Below are 21,032 nucleotides of genomic sequence, written 5' to 3'. Positions count from 1 at the left end.
CAAACCAAAACAACTACAAAATGCCTTTTGGATCCCAGGTTCACTTTATCGTCAGGATAGGCTGACCCGGGAAGTCATGTCCTGCTCCTGTGACAAACAAAATTAACAGTTGTTTCAATTACACAGATGGATTGAACACGTTACACAGTTAAAATTCAGAGTCCAAAACCAAAATTACTGGGCAACGCTGACTGCTCCAGGAAGACTAGTTCCGACTGAGACAGGTCAGGGCAGATGCAGAAGCATGAGTCAGGGTGGCGGGTGTCCAGACCCTCAAGCTGCTGCAGGATCCAGCCGCGCCTCCGGATCTCAGGAATCCCCGGGGCCTCCGCCGAGCTGGGCCTCCGGGCTGGCCCCTGACGGCTCCTCCGCGGTCGGGGGCTGCGTCCTGGCATCTAGGGCGGTGGTGCGGGAGGAGGCGGCCGAGCCCGCGTCCTCCCAGGGCTTGGGCCTCCGCGGGAGCAGCGACGCCGTGGGCTCGCCACGGGTCGCAGTGATGTGGCGTTTCTCCAGACCCGGAAGCTCCTGGCCCTTCTGGACCAGCCGCAGGAGCTCTGCCAGGGTCACCGAGGACGGGGCAGGCTCGGCGGACGCCGGTGCTCCGCCCGGGCTGCGGCCCTGCGGATCCATGACCCCGGACGGACCTCAAGCACCTCCGGGTTGGCGTGGGCGCAACCATCTTCGCGGAAAGGGGAGGCCGTACCTGGGCGCGGGGACCCGAGGTGCCTCCTGCGGAAGCTGCAGTACATCCGGATCTCATTCCTCAGCGTGGATGGGCTCAGAGGGAATTTTAAAAAAGGCGGGGGGACGGGTGAACTAGCCAAAAAGTGAAGTGCGAACCCACCGGGACGAGTGTGGGGAGGCGCGGCTGCAAAGACGCCCCTCTCTTAGGCACAGGTTGCAGCGAGAAGCGGGGGCTCCCGCTGGGGTCCAGGCTGCGATTCTCTCGCAGGCTCTTCACATTACTTTTGCTAATTATACTAAGGATCAGATCGCGGGGGTGGGGTGCTGTTGTTTGGGGTCTGTTGTCTGTTTTGGTTTTGAGGCATGGATTCATCCTCTCCCACAGTGTCTGCTGAGCTACACCTCCCAGCTCCGAGGTTCAGGTTTCTGAAGTTATCAGAGCTAGCCTGAACAGGTTGTGGTGGCCCGTGCCCGTAAGGTCACACGCTCGAGCCACGGAGCCAGCCTGGGCTACATACCGAAAGAAAAACAACGAGCTTGATTTGGCACACCCAGAAGTCAGTGGTGTGCATAATTTGAAAAGGACGCAGCAAGCTTACCCGGCACTGTAAACAACCCCAGGAAACTCACTGGGTGGAAAAACAAAAAGCGGGTGGAGGCTCCGCAGGTAGGACTGGTCACGGTGTGCCCCGCCCCTTGGTGTTCTCGGGGTCTCCCGTAGCCAAGGCTGACCTTGAACTCACAATATAGTCTTGATTAAAAAAAAAAAAATCTGCGTGGGTGTGGTGTGTGAGGACACAATGTGCATGTGAGTTTAATGTCAGGAATCATTCTACATCATTCTTCCTCCTCAGGCAAAGCCTCTCAAGCAAAGCCAGGGCTTGCCGACGTGGCAAGTATCTCTAGTCACTTTGCTCTGGGGATGCCCTGTCTCTGCTTTGGAAGAGTAAAATTGCTACCATACCCACCTGGCATTTACCTGGGTTTGTGGTCATTCACACTCTCATCCTCACGCCGTCTCCCAGCCCCAGCTTTGAACTTCTGGCCCTCCTGCCTCCGACCTGCCTTTGCTGGAATTACAGGTGTGCACCACCATGTCCAGGATTGTGTGGTTCTGGGAATGGACACCAGGACTTCAGACATGTGTGCCAGGTACTCTACCAAGTAAGCTTACATCTCCAGCGCCTCGGGGTTGGGGATTTAGCTCAGTGGTAGAGTGCTTGCCTAGCAAGCGCAAGGCCCTGGGTTCCGTCCTCAGCTCTGGAAAAAAAAAACAAAAAACAAGGTAACATCTCCAGCTCCTCTTGTATGCTCATCCTGGACCTCCACCTTAGATTTTCCCTGTGCAGAATGGTGAGAGAGATTTTTTTTTTCCTTTTGGGAACTGAGGACTGAACCCTGGGCTTTGTCCACTTTAGGCAATCGGTCTGTTATGGTATATCCTCAAAACAACTTCTCTTCCTTATAAGGTGCCTAGTCTGTGGTATCCTATCATAGCAGCATAAGACACGGTGACTTCCGTTACTCTCAGCTAAGACGTCTCCATGGAAGCATTGATGGAGGGCACGTGGCTGCCCACAGTGGCAACTGCTGGCTTGGAGACATCACAGTTCCTAGGGACAGAAGTCTTGTCAAGGCAGTAGGGCTTATGACAATTTCAGTCTACATGTAATTTTCACATATAAATATGCAGTGGCCTGTAGTGAGAATTCTGGAATTTTGGCCCCTTTAAAAAGCACAGACGTTTTGTGGAATGTGTTTATTTTAGCCCCATGTGTGGGGATACGGGGCTGCGTCACAGCAGCAGACTGATTTGCCTCGTGCTCTAGCAGAGCTGTCAGGGTTTTCCCAGCTGGGGATAGTTTCTGTGAGTGTGTGACATTTGGAATTCTGGGAACTTTTCAGAGGATATACAATTGCTAGGGCCCCCAAGAGGCATGATTGGTGGTTGATGGTCATTTGTTGAAGTTTGGTAGTAGTTGTGCTCAAAGAAGAAAGAAATTAGATTCAAGGATCTTGATCTCTCTTTCACCCCTAGATCCTTCTTTCTCTCCTAGCTAGTGATGGGGGTGGAATGAGGGATGAGGGAAGGCTGGGATAAAGGGTTGGAAAAAGGAGAACTCACAAAGAGGTAAAAGGTAGCTACAGTGGCACGTGATGTGATGTGATGTGATGTGAAATACCTGCCAGGCAAAATAAGGAGTCCGCAAATTGTTAGTTATTTTTATAAAACTGTGTTCATTCCTCAGTTTCTCTCTTAACCCGGCTATCATACAAATAATTGAGACTCTATTATATTTTTTTAAAGATTTTTTAATGTATGTATTTGAGTGTTTTGTCATCATGTACACCTGCAGGCCAGAAGAGGGCATCAGATCCCAGTATAGATCGTTGTGAGCTACCATGCAGTTTCTGGGATTGAACTCAGGACCTCTGGAAGAGCAGACAGTGCTCTTAGCTGCTGAGCCATCTCCTCAGCCCTAATATATTCTTTTGACAAGCTTCACAGCACAAGAACCGAGCAGTTATGAGTCCATTCTTAACCCTCTAAGCTAGTTTGGCTTTCTTCCAACGCACACCCCAGAGATACTTGCACTTTGTAGCTTTTCTGCTCCAGCTTCTCTTCTGATCTCATTTCACCTGTGGCTGAATCCCTCACTTTCTCCTCTAACTCCTCCTCCACGAGCTGGCAGAAAGTCCAGTCCTATTCTCTTCCCTGTTTAGCAATTGGCTGTAAGCTGCTTTTTTTTTTTTTTTTTTTCATATTAGGACAATTGAGGAGCAGTTTCTACACAGTATTAAGACAGTAAATTCTTAGAACAAGGAATGCAACCAAATATGGGGGATACAGAAGTCAGCATTTGAATTACATAATAACCTTATGCCTACAACAGATAATGATTTTTTTTTTAAGTGTATTTGTTTCAAGCCTGGGTCCAGTTCCCACCTCAGCACTGTGAAACTTTTTTTTTCTCCTTGATTTTTCAAGACAGGGTCTCTCTGTGTAGCTCTGGCTGTCCTGGAACTCACTCTGTAGAACAGGGTAGCCTTGAATTCACAGCAATCTGCCTGCCTCTGCCTCCTGAGCACTGGGATTACAGGCATGCACCACCACCGTTCAGCTGGGGCCAATTCTTTTACTTATCTCCGTGTCAGACTTTCTGTCAACCCCTGCTTCCCAGCATGGCCCCACTGATTAGCGAGGATCACGAAGGATGCTTGATAAAGGCCATTATCATTTTAAAAGTCTACGTTTATTTTTATGTGAATCTGTGTCTGTGCACCACGTGCGTGCAGGGCCCTCAAAAGCCAGAAAAAAGTGACAGAGACATGACGTTAGCCATCGTGTGGGTGCTGGTAACTGAACTCTCTGGTCTGAACAGCCAGTGCCCTTAACCACTAAGCCGTTTTCCCAGCCCTGAAGGCACTTATTAAGGATCCTCAATGATGTCTCCTGCGGCCCCTGCAGGCCCTTTTTTCCATCCTAGTTCACCCAGCTACCTGGACCTGACACACTCGCTTGATTCAGTAGGCTCCCTTACCTTCTGGCTTTAGGAGTCTGGCCGAGAGGCAGGGGAGGGCAACAGGAGCAAGGAAGAATAGGATATCAGCAGATTTCTTTCTGCTCCCCCTCTTCTGGATCGCACTGACAGCAGCCCCTCCACACAGCTCTCTGGTTTGAGGGCTCTGAACCCTGTTCACTTCCTGCTCCCTCGGGTGCTACACTGCATCCTGGGAACTCCCTTGTTCTTGCGCACATCTCTGTCAGTGGACTCTAGCAAATTCTCCTCAGATTCTCCAGTGACCTCGTGTCACCCTGTCCTGCCCTTCCTGACCAATGCAAGATGTGGCTCCTCCCGGGGGCAGACCTGAAACAGGGCATTGAGAATGGACCTCCCACACTGAAGAAGGAGACCTGCATGTGACTGGCGATCTCATTCTTTGTGAGAAAAGCTACACGACGTGACAGGCTCTGCATGGCCATGTTGCTTATTCTGGTGTCCACAGAGGAATACAGAAGAGGTCCTCAACACCTGACAGAAGGTGAGGGTGTGACCAGAGCCCTTCCCTGTGTCCCCGTTTATTTTTATTTGTTTTTGAGACAGTGTAGCCCTGGCTGTCCTGGAATCACTCTGTAGACCAAGCTGGTCTTGAACTCATGAAGATCCACCTGCCTCTGCCTCCCAAGTGCTGGGCACGACCACAGCCCGGCTGGCTCTTCTAAAAATAGGGTCTCATGGTGTAACCCAGTTCAAGGATAGGCCTTGAACTCCCTATCCTCCTACCTTAGCTGCCTGATTCCGGCATGAACTCCCCCACCTGGCCTGGCCTCCCAGATTTCATTTGCAAAAGCAAGAAAGGTAGGAGGACAGGGGCCTTGAGATGGGTCGGAGACTGGCATAGACACATAGATATGGATATACAGACATAGCATAGATGCAGATATAGAGATATATAGCACAGCGGCTGAAACGAGAGAGATGTCTGTACATACACACACACACACACACACACACGGTCATAAACTGAGCTGGAGGTGTAGCTGAGGTGATAGAGCGTTAGTCTGCATGAAGCCATGTACTCCACCCCCAGCACCACATGAAACTAGGCACAGTGCCGTGTTCCTGCAGTTCTAGCTCTCGGGAGATGGAGGCCTGTAGTTCCACGTCTCTCGGAACGGCCACCGGACGCCGCTGGGGCGCCGAGCCAAAAGAGCACACTTGTCTGCCAGAAGGTCTAAGCGCCATCGGTCTCTGGCACAAAAAAGGTAAAACTCGGTCGGAGTCCTTAGCGAGCATGGAACGAGGTCTGTGTCACGCGGCCCCTGGTCCAGCCGGGGGTTCGGGAAAAGGCTGTTTTCTCGGCAGTAAGCGTTACCGCACTTTAAGCTGAGCTGTCCGCATCAGGCCAGCGGCAGTGTGGAGCCCAGGGCTCCACGACTGAGTCAGACGGCAAGGAGGGCCCGGCAGCTTCAGGACCCGCCAGCAGCTCACTCCCACAGGGCGGCACTCCAGCGGTGGGGCCCCTCTTTCCCGGTGCTACAGCTCAGGATAAACTGCCAGTCTCAGGCGTCCTTCGGTGAAGGAGATGGTGATTTATTTCATGTGAAGCTGGAGCTTATAAACCCTGGGCAGTGGGGCGGGGCTTGGAGGATGATGTGTCTCATTGGCTGGGGCTTAGGATGCTGGTAAGGCTCTACTTCTGTGGGGGAAGACAACAGGTGAGTCGCTCATGTGATCGCACCCGAAGCCGCCTGGGGGTTGTGCCATGCACTCCTGAGGCGGCACAAGACCTGGAGAGAGCTTTGTCCCACGCCTTCTGTTCTCAGGATGAGATTTTAAATCTCAAGTTTGAGATTTCCGGGCTTTGAACGTGCCCCGTCTCGCTTGTCCCATGCAGTTCCCCTGGAGGCGCGGTCCACGGTTCACCCCAGAAGGCAGGAGGGTCAGAAGTTTAAGTTAGACTGGGCTCCGTGAGACCGTGTCTCAGAGAGAGGGCGGGGGAGAGAGAGGAGGGGGAACACAGGCCCCGGGAGTGTGAGGTTATCCAACTTCATTTCCGTGGATACCCGCCCAAGAGATGGGATTTAATATGTTGGCGCCAGCGCCTGGGAGGCGCACTAATAGCCTGTTGTTTGGTTAATTAATACCATAAAAATTTAATAGCAGCCCACAGTTAACAACCTGGCTTCCTGCAGAAGAAATCAGAATTTTTTTTTTTGGAGGTGAGAACGCTGGACTGGGTCCTAGCCACACATTTAAAGGGTCCAGAAAACATATCCCTATGCAAACCATTAAGACACGTATAGGTAAACCGGGCGCGGTGGCGCACGCCTGTAATCCCAGCTCTCAGGGAGACAGAGGCAGGTGGATCTCTGTGGGTTCGAGGCCAGCCTGGTCTACAAAGTGAGTCCAGGACAGCCAGGGCTACCTACACAGAGAAACCCTGTCTGGTAACAAACAAACAAACAAAATGCAGGGGTGAGCCACGTGTGGTGTGTCATGCTTGTAATCCTAGCATACGGGAGGCAGACTAGTAGTCTGAGGCTAATCTGGGCTTCTTAGCAAGATGTCTAGGGTGGGAGATAAGGGAGGGAGGGAGGGAGGGAAGAAGGAAGAAGGAAGATGGACGGAGGGTGCTGAAGATAAAGCATTTGCCCAGCAAGCTTGAGGACCTGAGTTCGAATCCCTAGCACCCTCCTAAAAGTTGGATGTGGTAGCACGTGTTTAGATTCCTAGACAAAATAAGAGGTGGAAACAGGAGAATTGTGGGAGCTCGAGGAGCTAGGCTGCAGTGAGCAACTCAAACAGCCAAGAAAGCCTGTCTCAAACAAGGTGGAGGGCTAGGGTGGACCCCTGAAGTTGTCCTCTGACCCCATAATGTTCTTTGCAAGCCAGAACCCTCGCTCATAAATGTGTACACACAGCAGCCACGTGCACTTACAATGCACAACTCACGAAAGAAAGAAGGAAAGAAAAAGAGGCAAGGGGAGGGCTGCCCGAATCCCTGCCTTGCTCTGAAGACTAGAGTTGCTGCACTGCAGTTCATGTGCTCCTGGTCATGTAGAAGCCAAACACTGAGATTTTGCAAGGGGCAGGATCCAGGCTGAGGAGATGGCTCAGTGCTAGAGGGTTTGCCTAGCCCCACGCAGCTTGGTTTTCCTCAGGTAACTTGGTTTTCCTCAGCTGGAAACAGGCAGTTAAGGGCTGAGGCAGGGCTTCTGAGGCAGGGTCTCGTGGCCCACCTGACCTGCAAGTGACTTGTTCAAGCAGTGAGGGAGCAGTGAGACCTTGGGGCTCCTGGAGAGAGGGAACAGATGCGAGGATCAGGCAGGGGAAGCTCCCAGACCGACTACCCCTGTGCCCCAGGAGCTGGGGTGGAGATGGATCCCCAACCAGCAGCTGCTAGCACTGCGGATCTTTGCCTTCTTGTCCTTTGAAGGCAACCTGTCCCGAGAGCCCTCTCCCAGCTGCACTGTGGTCTCTGAGCCCGGGCCAGCACTTCCCCGGGCTGGAGAACTGCAGAGGCAGAGTCGTTAGGGACACCTGTCTCCCCTCCTCCCACTCCCTGGCGGGAAGCCACCGCTGCGCTGCACCTGGCCACACAGGGCCTGGGAACAGGAGTCCTCAGCACCCAAGGCCATCCCTGGGTCTCTGCACTGGGTCAGGAGAAGGCAGGCAAGTGGCCATTAAAACTGCCCTCCCAGCACAATGGCACAAATGGGCAGAGGCTGGCACAAGAATAAAGAGGAGGAAATAAAGCTGTGAAAGGGTCAGGAGGGGCTAATCTGCAAGTAATCTTGAGCAATTACTTGGAAGATCTTTGTGCTTTACTCTTTGGAAGATCTCTGTGCTTTACTCTCACCAAAATTTGTCTCTTATTGGGAGAGAAGATAGAAACAGTGAGATTAAATTAAGCACTCTCAAAAAAAGGACCAATTGTTTTTGCTTTCGTTTTCCTTTCATTTTTTTGAGGCAGGGTCTCACACTGCAGTCATGGCTGGCCTGGAACCCTCTAGCATACTGCCTGTAACACAAGCATGCAACCCATGCTCAGCTCCAACAGAAAGCAGAATTGAGAAGATTATCGATTCTCTAGACACGGAAGGGGCTTTCTAGATTTAAAACCCATTTATTGGTCCCTAAAACGATAACAACAACAAAAACCTACAGGACTGAAAAAAGAGGGCAGGCCTGCTAGCACTCTGGAGGTGGCGGTGGCTCATGGACCAGAGTTCAAAGCTGGCCTGGTCTACCTGGGACCCTTTCTAAAGAAATAAATAAGGCCTTCCTCTCCATGTTACCAACCACTAGGGAAATGCAGCAAAACTATAGGAATCCCTCATACTTGGGATAGCTATCTAGACCCTTGGAAACCAGCTGGTCATGATGGCAAGAGCCTGTAATCCCAGCACTTGGGAGACCTGGAGCCTGAAGATGGAGTTAGGTCCATCCTGGGCAATATCGTGAGAAAACAAAGAAAAAGAAAGAAAGGCTAGAGAGATGGCTCAGTGGTTTAGAGAATTTGCTACTCTTCAAGGGGACCTGAATTTGGTGTTTGTTCGTTTGTCTTGTTTTTTTTTTTCGAGACAGGATTTCTCTGTGTAGCCTCGGCTGACCTGGAACTCACTCTGTAGAGCAGGCTGGCCTTAGACTCATAAGATCCACCTGCCTCTGCCTGCCAAGTGCTGGGATTAAAGCATGCTGGGCTACAAATTCTCTTTACAGATTTGTAAATGAGAACAACCACCTGCCCCTCAGAGCTGTGACTACAAGTGCAAAGACTATGGCTGTCTCCACAGGGGCGTAAATGAACTCTCTCCCCAGTAAATGAACCAGCTCTTTGAAGCTCTTCTGGAGCTTGTGTTCTTTGTCTCAAGCGCTCACTGCCTAAGACTGAGATCCTGCCTTAGGCGGCCAAGCCTCACCTTCTCTAGTCCAGCCTGGTGCCTGGATAATTGGAAACTGAGCAGCAGCGATGCATGCATTTAATTCCAGTATTCAACAGGCAGAGGCAGGTGGATCTGTGTGAGTTTGAGGCCAACCTGGTCTACAAAGCCAGTCTAGGACAGCCAAGGCTACACATAAGAGCCATTTCTGGGAAAGAAAGAAAGAAAGAAAGAAAGAAAGAAAGAAAGAAAGAAAGAAAGAAAGAAGGAAGGAAGGAAGGAAGGAAGGAAGGAAAGAAAAAAGAGAGAGAAAGAAAAAGAGCAAGAGAAAGAAAGAAAGAAAGAAAGAAAGAAAGAAAGAAAGAAAGAAAGAAAAGAAAGAAAGAAAACTAATAGCCCAGACAGAACTTGGGAGGTGAAGGCAGGACCAAGGTCATCCACGGCTACAAAGCAAACTCAAGGCCAGATGTACTGCCTGAGACTCAGTCTCAAAAGAACAAAAGTAGAGACTGGAAAGGCAGTTCGGCAGTGAAGAGCACATACTGCTCTGCAGAGGACCTGCGTTTGGGTCCAAGTACCTACATCAGGTGGCTCACAACCCTCAGTAACTCCAGATCCAAGGCCTTAGACTCACACACATAATCTAAAACAACGTGTGTGTGTGTGTGTGTGTGTGTGTGTGTGTGTTTGAGTCAGGGTCTCTATGTAGCCCTAGCTGTCCTGGAACTCACTTTGTACTTGAACTCACAGAGATCTACCTGTCTCTGTCTCCCAAGTGCTGGGATTAGAGGTATGTGCCACCACGTCAGGCAATAATAAAATTCTGAATGTAAAAGTAAGCCAATTAACTAACTGATTTAATTAAATTGAAAATGGATATGGGTGTAGGGACGCAGTAGAGGGCTTGTTTAGACTTGGGGAAACTCTAGGGGTTCAATCCCAGCACCCCCCAAATAACAATTCAGGTAAAATACAACAAAGGTAGGTGTAACCATATGGCAGGAGGTTTTTCTGAGCATCTTTTAAGTTACACGAACAGCCTCGGGGGCTTCATGGTTGAGAGCAATGGCTGCTTTCTCAGAGGACCAGAGGACCTGGCTTCAAATCCCAGAACCCACATGGAGGCTCACAGCCAATCATAACTCTGTTCTCAAGGGATCCAATGTTGTCTTCTAGCTTGGCGCATACATGGTACATAGACATACATATACAGGCAAAACATCAATAATAATAATAATAATAATAGTATTTAACCTTGGCTCTGCCAGCCGTGGCCTTGGGGAGTCTGTCTGAGCCTCAGTTGCTCACGTATGAATTGAAAAAGCAGGAGGATGACATGAAGGATGAAGAACTAGCTGTATGTCAAGGTCTCACCATCCCCCGGGCCCCTCCGTCGAGTGGATGGCAATCACCCTCAAGTAGAGCCAGGGACTAGGCGGGAGAAAGGCTTTGCCCGGCCAGCCCCCGGGAGGCAGAGGCAGGTGGATCTCTAGGAGGGGAGGTGAGCCTGATTTACATAGCGAGTTCCACACAAGCCAGGGTTCTGTTACACAGACAGGCCTTGTCCCAAAAAAGAAAAGAACAGTCCTCCGAGGACTGTAGCGTGCTCTTCGGGCATGAAGGAGGGTATGAGAGGGCGAGCGCCCAGCTCCTGGGATGAGAGTGGGACCAGAGTTCCCCGACACAGGTCCTCGGCAGAGAGCATTGGGAACTGCCAGGCTGGGAAAGGCCTCAGCTCCTGGCAGAGCAGCTGAGGTACAGCTGGGCCCACAGCCTGGGAGGCAGTCTGGGGGAGCCTCCTCCCCCAGCCCACACCTCAGAGCTGCAGCTGGGCCCACAGCCTGGGAGGCAGTCTAGGGGAGCCTCCTCCCCCAGCAGGTAGCTCAAGGCTGCGCTGGCTCATACCTCTTCTCGACTGAGCCATGGCTAGGACATGGCTGCTGCTGCTCCTGGCCCTCAGGGGTCAGGGCCTGCCCACAGGTAAGTCCCTCTCGCCTCCCTCTTTGGCTGCCGCTGAGCCCATTCCCTGGTACCAGCTCTGCAGTGATGGATGGGATCCCTGGCCACCTGGTTCTGAGGCCTCATATCCTCTTCCAGATGGAGAGTCAGCGGGGCCTGCTGTCCCTCTCAGACACAGAGGAGGGCAAGCACCCCCCAGCTGGTGATGAAGGCCTGCAGCCCCGGGTAGTCAGGAGGCCGAGACAGGAGAAGGTGAAGTTCAAGGCCAGTCTGGACATTGTAGTGAGGGCTTGCCTCAAAAGAAAATGTACAAGGGAGACAGGGGGCGGGGGGGAGGGAGAGCCCAGAGGTAATGCGTTTGCCTTGTCAGCCTGCATGAAGTTCAGCCCTAGGATTGACTCATAGGAGAGAAAAGGAGCAAACTGGGTGGGACCCCACAGAAATCAGAGGCTCCCTGACCCAAGGCTGTGTTGTAGGATATAGGGTGAGCTCTGTGAGGTCCTGGGCTGTCCTTCCTACCCTCAGAGTACCCCCTTACAACAGGGACCGGGGCATCTCAAGTTCACTTCCAATTCAGAGCAGATGCCAAGCTGTCAGCCACTTGCCGAGCATTTAGCTCCAGTTAGCCAGGATTCAGTTCCTCGGTGGGAGACTTCTGGGGTCACGGGGGCTTTCCTGATTGGGAGAAGGTTCAGCAGGAGGCCTGAACTCTGGGAAGGAGGCGCTTGGGGCGAGGAGAGACAGCCACGCAGGTTTTATGGAGAAGGTGGAGGCTGAATGGGCCCCGGAGGCTGAGGGCTCTGGGCCTCACCGCCCCCCACCCTGTCCCTTTGTCTGTAGAGCATTGGTGATATTAATGCAAATAATATTCCCAAATGCTCCTCACAACGATTCTATTCGACTGTTGTTGGGAAGACTTGGGCCTCAGTCAGTTAAGGAGATTGAGTCAGAGGCCAGTCCTGTGGCTTGATCCAATGCGTCATGTGATAGGGTTTTAGACATTCTTCAAGGCAAAGAAGACTATGAGATTTGTGGTCATAGAGGCTCAAGTTCAAATGCTGACTGGATACACGTACGTTCAGTGTCCCTGGGCCAGTTATTTGGCCTTCTGTTACCTTCAACTCATCTTCCACAAGACTTCTGGCATCCTGGGGCTTTTTTGTTTTGTTTTGTTTTGTTTTTGTTTGTTTATTGGCCACCCAGAGTCCATGGTGTGAGTTTATTTTCAGTTGTCAACACTTGAGACTGTGCTTACACTGAGGAAGCACAGAACCGACTCTGCGAGTTCTGCTCTGACCTCCGCAGGCACCTGCTCACGCACCTCTGCCTTCTCTCTCTCCTGTCTCACAAACGCAAAGTAAATTTTGTTATGGTGGTGGTAGCAGTGGTTTTTCAAGACAGGGTTTCCCTGTGTAGCCTTGGCTGCCCTGGAACTCACTCTGTAGACCAGGCTGGCCTTGAACTCAGAGATTGGCCTGCTTCTGCCTCCTGAGCGCTGGGATTAAAGGGGAGCGTCATCACTGCCCAGCATGCAAAGTGAATGTCTTTTAAAAAGAGGAAAGGGCAGGGGGAGGGTAGAGAGACGGCTCAGTGGTTGGGAGCACTGGCTGCTTTTCCCGTATTTCATTTCCAGCACCGCCATGGTGGCTCACAGCCATCTGTGACTCTAGTCCCAGGAGATCCGATGCCCCTGCTGGCCTGTGTGAGCACTGCATGCATGTGTGCAGACACGCTTGGCAGTCACAACGCTCATACACGTAAAATAAAATAAAACCTGAGGGGAGAAAAAAAAAGAGCAAAACTTCATGCTGGGCATGTCACTCTGTGGCGGGGGTTTAATCCCCAGCACCTGGCATGGTGTGTGCTCAATCCTGGGGAGGTGGGGGAGGGTGCATGCCTATTATCCCGGTGCTCTAGAGGTGGAGGCAGGAGGATCCAGAATGCAGAGTGGTCCTTGGCTCCACGGGGACTTTGAGGCTAGCCTGGGCTACACAGAACGATGGTGAACCGTTTGTTAGCCCATGTCACTGCCAGCTCATTCCTGTGTTGACAGTCCCACGGTAGCGCTGGGGTCCGAACATGGGGCTTCATGTTAAAGATAAACATCCTTTCTCAGAGCTTCATCTCCTCCTCCTTTTGGTTTAGTTTACATTAATTTTTAAATTTCATGCGCGTATGCGCACCTTGGGGCACAAGCATAGCCCTCAAAGGACAAGCTTCAGGAGTCAGTTTTTGCCCTCTGCCACAAGGGCTCCTGGGCTTGAACTCAGATTTGGCAACAAGCCCTTACTCAGTAAGCCATCTTGTCAGCTTCCAAGCTTCAGCCTTGAGGGTGCTGGGCTTACACCCATGAACAGCTGAGGCGGGCTCAGCTAACTCCTCCCAGGGAAGGGAGCTCTAAGAATCCTGGAGGGCCCTCTGCTTCCCTCCGGGTTCTTTCTCCCGGAGGCACACAACTCGGTATTGTAAGCACTTGCTTACGAAGCTAATGAGCTTCCCGAGGGACTGAGTTCCTTGAAGGCCCAGGCAACGCCTATCTCAGGGTCATATACCCAGTGGCTGGCACAGAAAGGGGTTGCCAGGCGGTGGTGGCGAGCGCCTTTAATCCCAGCACTCGGGAGGCACAGGTAGGCGGATCTTTGAGTTTGAGGCCAGCCTGGTCTACAAAGTGAGTAGTGAGTTCTAGGACAGCCAAGGCTACACAGAGAAACCCTGTCTCAAAAACACCAAAGGGGGGGGGGTGGCTCAGAAAGTATAGATGGGGAGACAGGAGGGAGAATGGCGGAGGATGGGTGAATTATTAGAGAGAGGGTGGGTGAACGAATGGCCCCAGGCCTGTGTAGATGGCTCAGTGATTCAGAAGCATGAGGACCTGGGTTCAAATCCTCAGCACACACGTGAGAAACTGCATCACTCTTATAAGTGTGCCTGTAACCCCAGCACTGGGGAGAGCAGAGCCAGGAGGATCACTGGGGTCCTGCTGGATGCAGGCCTAGCTCCAGGGGCAGTGAGACTCCGTCCTCCGGATACAAGAGGACAAGTGCTAGAACAGGTCAGCCGATGTCCTCCTCTGGCCTCTGTGCGTGCACAGGCATTCATACGCACACACCTGCATGTCTACAAACACACACTACACATACACAGACACCCACATGCCAAAGAGAAGGAAGGAAGGAAGAAGAGTTTAGGAGGAGGAAGAAGGGAGGCGAAATGAGTAAATTCAAGAAGGGAGGAGGGTGGACCGAAGGATACAGTGCTGAGGGGAATGGTAGGAGGGCAGGATGGAACGACTGAAACCCAGGATGCTCTCCTCTCTGGCAGGCAAAGCCGGCAACCCCTTTCCCTCTCTGGCTCCACCCATCACGGTGCTGCTGGATGGGAGGCAGCAGGTGCTCGTGGTTTGCCTGGTCCTGGATGCTTTGCCCCCCAGCCTCGACAGCCCCGTCTGGTTCTCAGCCGGCAACGGCAGTGCACTGGAGGCCTTCAGCTACGGGCCCTCCCCAGCACCGGATGGCACCTGGACTAGCCTGGCGCAGCTTTCCCTGCCTTCCGAAGAGCTGCAAACCTGGGAGCCTTTGGTCTGCCACACCCGGCCCGGGGCTGGCGGCCAGAGCAGGAGCACAGCCCCCCTCCAGCTGACAGGTGCGGAAGGAGCCTGGGTCCTTTCTAACAGCCTGGGACAAGAATGGGGGTGGGAGAGGCGGGGAGGTAGGTTCTGGGCATGAGGAGAAGGACACGTAAGGGTGGAGCCTGGCTCCGGTAGAGTGGCCTGGAGGCCGTGATTCCTGAGATTTGCAGCTGTTCCCTCTGGAGCCTGCAATCCCAGCACTTGAGGAGAGGAAGGAGGATCAGGAGCTCAAAGCTATCCTTGGCTACATAGTGATTTCAGGGCATGCTTGGGCTCCACGAGACCCTGTCTCAAAAAACCAAAGAAAAGCAAATCTAGTCTCTGCTGTGTGATTTCTAAGAGATGTTAATAGCTTTTAACTGGTTGTTTATAGGTGCATATATGCACGTTTTATATAAGTCATCTATATAAACAGTTCATATACACGTAATCAAGGCCTGTAAGGCCAAACAATAGTTAAAGAATAAGCCCCATTATATACCAAGTTACTGTGTGCCAACCACTGCCCGAAATGTTTCTTTTTCTTTCTTTCTTTTTTTTCCCCCAAGACAGGGCTTCTCTGTGTAGTCCTGGCTGTCCTGGAACTCGCTCTGTAGACCAGCCTGGCCTCAGACTGACAGAGAGCCGCCCGCCTCTGCCTCCCAAGTACTGAGATGGCCAGTGCGCATCACCATGCCCTGCTCCCAGCCTTTTTACAAGGGTGCTGGGGCTCCCACTAGGGAAGGCCCTTCACCAACTAGGCCATCTCCCGAGCCAAGCACACCAGGCTGGCTGGCCACTGAGCCCATGGTCTGTGCCCACCTCTCCAGCGCCGGACTAGAAATACGGGCCACCTGGCCCTGTCTCTGTTTTTGTTGTTTTGAGACAGAGTTTTGCTGTGTAGCCCTGGCTGTATTGTTTCTTTTTTTTTCCCCCCCTTATTTTCTTTTTCTTTTAAAGATTTATTTAATTTTTACAAAGATTTATTTGTTCATTTATTTTATGCTCTATCTGCATGTATACCTGGGTGCCGGAAGAGGGCACAACAGATGGTTGTGAGCTACCATGTGGCTTTTGGGAATTGATCTCAGGACCTTTGGAAGAGCAGCTGGTGCTCTTAACCTCTGTGCCATCTCTCCAGCCTCCCCTCCTCCCCCCGCTCTTTTTAAATTTTATTTTTGGTTTTTCGAGACACGGTTTCTCTGTGTAACCGTGGCTGTCCTGAGCTTTGCTTTGTACTGGTCTTGAACTCACAGAGCTCTAACTGCCTCTGCCTCCCCGAGTGCTGGGATTAAAGGCATGAGCCACCGTGCCCAGATTGTTTATTTTTAAACATGAGTTCTCGAGCTAGAACTCAGGTCCAGTGCTTGTATAGCAAGCACTGTCATGACTGAGCATTTGGATCACCTCAGTTTCATTACTTCCCAAAGAGGAATGCTTGATGGAAAAAAAAAAAAAAAGCCCTGTCTTCCAGCCAAAGCTCTGAGAGAATGGTCTCCTTGGGGGAGGGGAGGTGCTGCTTAGGGGACGGACTGTCAGGCAGGGAGGGGAGGAGACCTGGGTCTCCACACATGTCCATAAGCCCTGCAAGTTGACCGGGGCCAGGCCTCTGAGACTGCGAGGCGTCCACCCAGCCCATCGTCCTCACTCCTGTCTTCTTGGCTCACAGGGGAAGCACCCACATCCAGGACCTGCTTTCAGGAACCTCTCAGGGGTGAGTGGTCAGGGGTAGGGGCAGGATGGTGGCTGGGATCAAGAGTCTGAGTGCTGGTACCTGGTGGCTGGCGTTCAGTTCTGCTTTCACCATGGGTCCCATGAGGCTGCAAATGGGGGGGCTGAGAAGTCTCCAGTGAAGGGACTGCTTTGCTCCGGGCTAGCCAGGGCTTCAGGCTAGCCTGGGGTCTAATTCCTGCACTCCCGGGGAGCAGCACAGATGAGGACCTGATGGCTCCTTGGGTGGGTGGGGAGAGGCAGGGGGTCTCAGTGTGAGAGCGGCTGCTTCATTTCATTACCTGAGGTGGTGAGAAACGCACTGGCTAATAATCAAAACGCCCATTTCTTGCCCAGATATGCTGAGCTATTTACTCTTTGCATCAGATGCTCATTCCTGCCAGGCTTCCTCCCCCGCCAAATGAAATAAAAATGAGTGCTAAGTAGGCACTTATTATTACCAGAAACTAAGGTTAGACACCTGGAAGGAATTTCCTTGGAGAAAGAGGCAGAGAATGGCCAACACAGAGGGCAGGCCCTCCTGGTCCTTTGCAAGCTCTAGAGCTCCTGGAGACATCTCCTGCCTCCTCCTTCTGCAGGGACACCGGGTCTGGTACTGCGGCTGAGCGCACTGCGCCTGCTTCTCTTCAAACTGCTTCTACTGGATGTGCTCTTGACCTTCGGACCCCTCTGTGTGCTGGCGGGCCAGCACCTTAGACCACCACCCCCGTGCAAGCCCCTGCCTTCCGCCCACCGGATTTGGGCGTAATGATGAGAGAGACTTCGAGCTTTGATCTTACCCAGCCCTCTGAGGCTCTTTTCTGGAGCCCTTCTGGACACTTTGCTTCTGCGACCTGGGGTGGTAACGCAAAGCCCAGGCTATGCGGAGGCCAGGTAGGCCGGCAGCTCACTCGGCCCCGCCTCACCCCACCCCCATCGGTGGTCCTTACTCAGGTTGGGGAGTTTTGTTTTGTTCTGAGCGAGGTCTGCCTCTTCTTGTAAATGGGACCTTCTGGGACTGGACTCTGCCTGCCCCTCAGACTGAGACTTTGGGAGGAAAAGGACTGTGTCTGTCTTGTCAGACGGGGTAGGAGGCTCTGCCCTAGTCCCGGCACAACACATAAGGCTTATAACGACACAGGAACCTCACAAAGCTTTTCATTTGTGTGCCTGGGGGGAGTTGGTGGTGGTGCCTGACATAGAGGAAGTGATGGTCTGGGCAGGATCCCTGGAGGAAGAGTGGGAATCTGGAAATTGCAGAGTGGGTCTGGAGGGGGAGTTGCAAGGAATCTCTCTTTCCCCTACCGTCGTCACTGGACAATGATCCTGTCTGTTTCCTTCCCTGGCACAACCTCTCTGAGAGGGCAGAGCAGAGTGGGAGAGCCAGGGCTCAGCTGCTGGTCTTGCGCAGACTTGACAGAAGAGAGCAGAGCCAGGATTCCCGGGGCATCAGGATCACAGCCAATGCTCGAAGCAGAAGACAGTAATTGCAAACCTACACACTGTTAATTAAAAGTAATTCATTTGACAGATACTCACTGAGCATCAATGAAGAGCCACGTACTAAAGAGGTCTGGTGTCTTAGTGAGGGTTTCTACGCTGTGGAGAGACACCGTGACCATAGAAACTCCTATAAAGGAAAACATGTATTTGGGGCTGGCTTACAGTTCAGAGGTGTAGTCCGTTATCATCATGGCGGGAAGCATGGCAGCGTGCAGGCAGGCTCTGTGCTAGAGAAGTAGCTGAGAGTTCTGAGAGACCCACAGGCAGCAGGAATAGACAGTGAGCAACTGGGCCTAGCTTAAGCTTCTGTAACCCCAGAGCCCACTCCCAGTGACACACTTCCTCCAACAAAGCCACACCCACTCCAATAAGAACATACCTCCACATAGTGACACTCCCTATGGGCCTACTGGACTCACTTTGTAGACTCACTTTGTTCAGGCTGGCCTTGAACTCACAGAGATCTGCCACTGCCTTCCTGAGTGCTAGAATTACAGGCATGCACCATCAAGCCTGGCCGGGGGGGCGGAGGGCATTTTTCTAACCACTGCATTTGGCATTGTTGGTTTTTCCTTGTTCCCTCATGAGGGCCCTTGCATGGCTAGAGAACAAGTTTCTCACGGTGGAAAAGGATTTACTTCCAATCACATGTGCTTATCTCTGTCTGTGGATGTGAGAGTAGGTGCCTATGGAAGCCAGAGAAAGTTGGAGCTGGAGTTACAGATGGTTGAGAACCACCTAATGTAGGTGTTAGGTATCCAACAAAGGCCTCTAAGAGAACATCTCTCCACCCCTTGAATCAGTCTTCCTTCCTTCCTTCCTTCCTTCCTTCCTTCCTTCTTTCCTTCCTTCCTTCCTTCTTTCCTTCCTTCCTTTCTTCCTTCCCTCTTCCTCTCCCTCCTCCATTCCTCCTCTGCTTTGACATCTTCCTTTGCTTCTGCTTCTTCAAGACAGAGTCTCACTACATAGCCCTGGCTGTCCTTGAACTCACAGAGATTCTCTGTCTCTACCTCCTGAATGCTAGGATTAAAGGTGTGTCTTGTCACTATGCTGGGCCCTGAGCCTTTTCTGAATCCATATCTATATTGTAGCCAGAATTTGCTGCTTTGTGGGTTCCTTTCTCTCTTCCACCCTTCTCTATCCCTTTATTTTTCCCTTTCAACCCCCTAACGCTAAATAGGAGAGAAAAAAGGATAGAATGGAAAGTGGGTATCATTATCTTTAGACTGCTTCCTGCTGATTGGGGCCATCGAGTTCCTTGGAGCAAGTTTGATCTTTGCTGTCAGGATACCCAATTTCGTCTCATTTCTTTTCAAACAACTACTTAACAAAATGCAAACAGCAAACAATAGCATCTAACCACCAACCAGACACCTATAGGACTCTAGCATTTATACAGCCTCTGGAAAGTCCCCAGAATTCCATGTGTCATAACCTCAAAGAAACTATCTGTAGCTGGCATTTGGAATTCTCTCTTCCTCTCTCTCTGTCTCTCTGTCTCTCTCTCTCTGTTTTAAAGAAGCCAAAATTCTCACTACTCTATAGGTTGAGGCAGGGTCTCAGTTGAACTCTAAATTCTCACTAAATTTACAGTTCACAGCTAGCTCAAGCTAGGCAGCTTGCTCCGAGGATTCTCTCTCCAAACAGCACTGGGATTACTAGTAGGATGTCATTCTTGCCATTCAGTTTTGGTCTTGATGCTTTTGTGGTAAGCATTTTAACCACTGGGCCATTTTCACATCCCCATCTCTGGCCTCTTTCTATGGAGCATTTAGGGAACAGGAACATAGCTTATGGTGATGACATTGTCTCCCTCCATACAGGAATCAAGCTTTCCCCCATGGCTAGGTTCAGGGAGGGATTGAGCTTTAGCCTCAACTTCTCTAGGCATTGTCCCTTAGCCCTCAGCCCAGATGCTGAGCCTAGGCTTTAATGCTTGCCTCTGTAAATGTCCCTTAGCAGCCCTCGGTCCAGAGGTCTAGTTCCTTCTGCTTCAACTTTCCTTGTTCTTCTCTTCAACTGTGTCCTGTTCCAGCCCCTTGAATCACATCTGTGGCTGAAAAATATCTCCAGGAGGGGTTTGGAGCCTTGTGAGTCAAAGGTGGTGGCCAGCTTCTGATCTATCCAGGTCTAACACAGCCTAGGGAAGTAGAGATGCCCTGGAGATTCCTCCAGTCTGAGGTAGTGGGACATTCTGTGTGCCGAAGCCCCATCTAGCCAAAGTGCCCTGATACGGACACTGTTAAGTGTTACAGCGCTGAAGCTAAACGTATCCTGGCAGTCAGGAGCCAAGCAATACCACAGAGTCACACAGCACAACAAACCTCACACAAGAGATTTATTAGGAATTGCAGTGAGATTTTTGTAATTTTGATCACTTAAAAGAAATAAAGAAAGCCAGGCACAGTGGTACATGCCAGCACTTGGGAGGCAAAGGCAGGTGGATCTCTGTGAGCTTGAGGCCAGCCTGGTCTACAAAGTGAGTCCAGGACAGCCAAGGCTACACCAAGAAACCCTGTCTCGAAACAAACAAATAAAAACCCAGAAATGATATGGAAATATGTTTTTGTTTTAATTCCAGGTGTGGGGATATGAGGCTGCTTCACAGAAGGTGACTATGATTTGCCTTGTGCTCTGGCAGGGGTGTGGTTTTGCCAGCTGCCAAGTGTTTCTGCAGGGTTGTGACATTTGCAATTCTGGGAACTTTTCAGAGAATATATAAATGCTAGGGCCCCAAGAGGCAGGGTTGCTGTTGTAGGCTGGCTGGTATTTGGATGCTGTTAGTTGCAAAGAAACAAGTACAAAGAAACTAGAAGAACTTAGATATCCTGATGATGACTATCAAACTTGCCCCAAGGAATTCGGCACCCCTTAATCAGCAGGAAATAGTCTGATAACTTCACCCCCTTTACCTTCTACCCTTTCCCCCCCAAAATCTAGTATTGGGGGTTTAATGAGTGTAGAGAAGGGTGGAAGGAATAAAAAAGAACCCATAAAGTAGTAAACACTGGCTACACGTGGTGTCCAACAAAGGGCAAAGCAGAATGGGAAATTTTATTTCAAATGCACTAGAGGAAAAACGGATATTCTTTTTCAAGATGCCAGCAAAAAGAATTTATTGTGGCTTCTTCTGCTGGGTCATCTCCCAAGACTGGATGGGATTGGTGACAGCTGTATTAG

At 51.3% G+C, this 21,032-nt stretch overlaps 2 protein-coding genes across 2 annotated transcripts; one reads left to right on the top strand and one right to left on the bottom strand.

Moving 5' to 3' along the window:
• Positions 1-21: 21 nt before the first annotated feature.
• C16H6orf226 (chromosome 16 C6orf226 homolog) lies at positions 22-969 on the bottom strand. The gene is made up of 2 exons (XM_021640203.2): positions 179-969; positions 22-87 (listed from the first exon to the last, which is right to left on the bottom strand). The coding sequence occupies exon 1, from the start codon at positions 628-630 to the stop codon at positions 310-312; it is 321 nt and encodes a 106-aa protein (XP_021495878.1). The 5' UTR covers positions 631-969; the 3' UTR covers positions 22-87; positions 179-309.
• A 3,590-nt stretch (positions 970-4,559) lies between these two features.
• Positions 4,560-20,602, top strand: Ptcra (pre T cell antigen receptor alpha). Its single transcript, XM_060369560.1, has 4 exons — positions 4,560-4,728; positions 14,354-14,674; positions 16,309-16,353; positions 16,949-20,602. The coding sequence occupies exons 1-4, from the start codon at positions 4,662-4,664 to the stop codon at positions 17,116-17,118; spliced, it is 603 nt and encodes a 200-aa protein (XP_060225543.1). The 5' UTR covers positions 4,560-4,661; the 3' UTR covers positions 17,119-20,602.
• The last annotated feature ends 430 nt before the right edge of the window (positions 20,603-21,032 follow it).

Source organism: Meriones unguiculatus, chromosome 16 (assembly GCF_030254825.1).
Source record: "Meriones unguiculatus strain TT.TT164.6M chromosome 16, Bangor_MerUng_6.1, whole genome shotgun sequence".
NCBI classification, from domain to species: domain Eukaryota; kingdom Metazoa; phylum Chordata; class Mammalia; order Rodentia; family Muridae; genus Meriones; species Meriones unguiculatus.
The sequence above is the reverse complement of the archived record's forward strand: the minus strand, read 5'-3'. Positions and strand labels throughout refer to the sequence as shown.

Coding starts and splice junctions, on each gene's coding strand:
- C16H6orf226 (XM_021640203.2), bottom strand. CDS start 630: ATGGATCCGCAGGGCCGCAGCCCGGGCGGAGCACCGGCGTCCGCCGAG.
- Ptcra (XM_060369560.1), top strand. CDS start 4,662: ATGGCCATGTTGCTTATTCTGGTGTCCACAGAGGAATACAGAAGAGGT. Junction 4,729..14,353: donor TCCTCAACACCTGACAGAAG/GTGAGGGTGTGA, acceptor CCTCTCTGGCAG/GCAAAGCCGGCAACCCCTTT. Junction 16,354..16,948: donor CTTTCAGGAACCTCTCAGGG/GTGAGTGGTCAG, acceptor CTCCTTCTGCAG/GGACACCGGGTCTGGTACTG.